The sequence below is a fragment of the Carlito syrichta genome, unplaced genomic scaffold, assembly GCF_000164805.1.
Source record: "Carlito syrichta isolate Samal-C Ts95f unplaced genomic scaffold, Tarsius_syrichta-2.0.1 Scaffold315243, whole genome shotgun sequence".
In the NCBI taxonomy this organism is placed as follows: Eukaryota; Metazoa; Chordata; class Mammalia; order Primates; family Tarsiidae; genus Carlito; species Carlito syrichta.
The window spans coordinates 55,221-57,702 of record NW_007259339.1 but is presented as its reverse complement, the minus strand read 5'-3'; the positions used below and the strand labels follow the sequence as shown (position 1 = coordinate 57,702).

Here is a 2,482-nt window from a genome sequence, read left to right as displayed (position 1 = left end):
AGCCAGCTGTCTGCCAACCAAGTCCGGCCTGGCTACCCTCTCTCCCCTGGAGAGGACCATGGAGTTCGATACTGCCTGGCCCTTTCCTTGGGCACTCCTCCCACCTTAAGGCCAGCACTAGCTCTGATTGGTCATACTAGTTATTAAACACGTGACGCCACCCCCTCCCTGGGAGCAGCATCTCCCTGATGCTGTCACAAACCCTCCTGTTCTTCTGGTCTCCCAAGCGATTGTGCCATCAGACCCCCTGGGAGGGGCAGAGAAGGGGACAGCCGAGGGTCAGTCCAGCCCCAAAGGACTCCCACCAAGGGCTGCTCATCTGCCCTGGGGACGCATGACTCACTCGAGCCCAGGATCCTGGCAAAACACGGGGTGCACTGAGCCCCTGATGTTCCTAAGCCCTTGTCAACACCCTCCGGCCCCTTAGAAGCAGTCACCATGCCAGTCTTTAAGTGCCCGAGGAAGTCGGAGCCCCTGTGGAAGGGGTGGGACCAGAAGGCCCAGAAGAATGGATGGCGGCACCAGGTGTGCGCAGTGAACGGCGACCACTATGTGGGCGAGTGGAAGGACAACATGAAACATGGTGAGCGGGGACTGGAAGGGTTTGGGCAGCCAGAGTGGGGTCGGAGTCATGGTGAGTGAGAGGGCTTAGAGAGCAGTGTGCAGAAATTGGAACCTAAGACATGTACCCAAGTCTCCCCAAGGGGTTGAGTGCTGACCACGACTAGCCGTCCGGGGCGGGGGCCTCTACAAGCTGGGGGGGGGGTCTGGAACCAGCCCTGACTTCAACTGGGCAAGGGCCTCGGTACCAGCAGGGGACAAAAGCCTTTATTTATTTTTTTTTTTGGAGTCTCACTCTGTCACCCAGACTGGAGTGCAGCGGCCGCTCCCGGCCACCGCAGCCTTGACCTGCTGGACTCCGGTGATCCTTCCGCCTCAACCTTCCCAGTAGCTGGAATTACAGGCATGCACTACCAAGCCCGGCTGATTTTTTTATTTTATTGTAGAGATGAGGTCTCGCTGCCCAGGCGGGTCTCAAACCCGCGGGCTCAGGCAATCCACTCACCTCAGCCTCCCAAAGGCGTGGGATTACAGGCTGAGCCACCGAGCCCGGCTAACCTTTATTTATTTATTTATTTTTTTTGAGTTGGCGTTTCACTCTGTTGCCCAGACTGGAGTGCAGTGGCACACTCATGGCCACTGCAGCCTCTACCTGCTGGGCTCTGGCAATCCTTCCGCCTCAGCCTTCCGAGTAGCCAGAACTACAGATGTGTGCTACCACGCCCAGCTATTTTTTATTTTATTGTAGAGATGAGGTCTCGCCAAGTTGCCTGGGCTGATCTTGAACCCATGGACTCAGGCAATCCACTCGCCTCAGCCTCCCAATGTGCTGGGATTACAGGCTGAGACACCGAGCTCAGCTGGGACAAAAGTCTTGAGAAACCAGCCTGTAGCCAGGGCTCTGGGGACCCAAGCTCAGGCCCTTGAGACTTGGACTGAGCATGGGGGCTTGTTGGTTAGAGGAAACACCAACAAGCCAGCTTGTAACTGGGATTCTGGGCTTCAGACTCAGCCATGGTGCCCTGCAGAGGGCTGAGCTCAGGGCTCCAGGGAGGGAGGATCCTCTATCCCCAAAAGCAGCTGGGGCTCCCACTAGACTAACTGGACTGGGCTCTGGGTGTGACCAGCAAGGGGCGAGGGGGTCCCGGTGGTACAAACTAAACCCTGATGGGGGGAAAGAGAGAGCTTTTATTTATTTACTTATTTAGAGTAGGAGGCTCACTTTGTCGCCCAGGCTGGCGTGCCGTGGAACGATCACGGCTACGCAGTCTCGACCTGCTGGGCTTCAGTGATCCTTCCATCTCAGCCTTCAAGGTAGCTGGAACCACAGGCACATGTCACCACGCCCAGTGAGAGCTTTTATTTTAAAAACAAGGCAGGGCTGCTCTTGCAGTTCCAGATTCTGTGTTATTATTATTATCACTACTATGATTGAGATAGGGTCTCACTGTTTCACCCAGGCTCATCTTGATCTCTTGGCCTCAAGTGATCCTCTCCCCTCAGCACTGGGATTACATGCATGAGCCACCGCACCAGGCTACATTCTGTACTTTTTTTTTTTGAGTTGGAGTCTCACCTTCTCCCAGGTTGGAGTGCAGTGGCATGCTCATGGCCACCGCAGCCTTGACCTACTGGGCTCAGGTGATCCTTCTGCTTCAGCCTTTCCAGTAGCTGGAACTACAGGCACGTGCCACTATGCCCAGCTAATTTTCTGATTTATTGTAGGATGAGGTCTCGCCAAGTTGCCTGGGCTGGTCTCAAACCCACGAGCTCAGGCAATCCTCTCACCTCAGCCTCCCAAAGTGCTGGGATTATAGGCATGAGCCACTGCCCTGGCCCATTCTGTATTCCTTTTTTTTTTTTTGAGTTGGAGTCTCACTCTGTCGCCCAGACTGGAGTGCAGTGGCCGCTCCCGGCCACC

At 55.5% G+C, this 2,482-nt stretch overlaps 1 protein-coding gene across 1 annotated transcript in view; it reads left to right on the top strand.

Moving 5' to 3' along the window:
* Positions 1-431: 431 nt before the first annotated feature.
* MORN3 (MORN repeat containing 3) overlaps positions 432-2,482 on the top strand; it is a 10,606-nt gene continuing 8,555 nt past the window's right edge. The window contains exon 1 of the mRNA XM_021706149.1: positions 432-583. Within this exon, the coding sequence (XP_021561824.1) occupies positions 439-583 (145 nt within the window). The 5' untranslated portion in view covers positions 432-438. The remainder of the gene's footprint in view (positions 584-2,482) is intronic.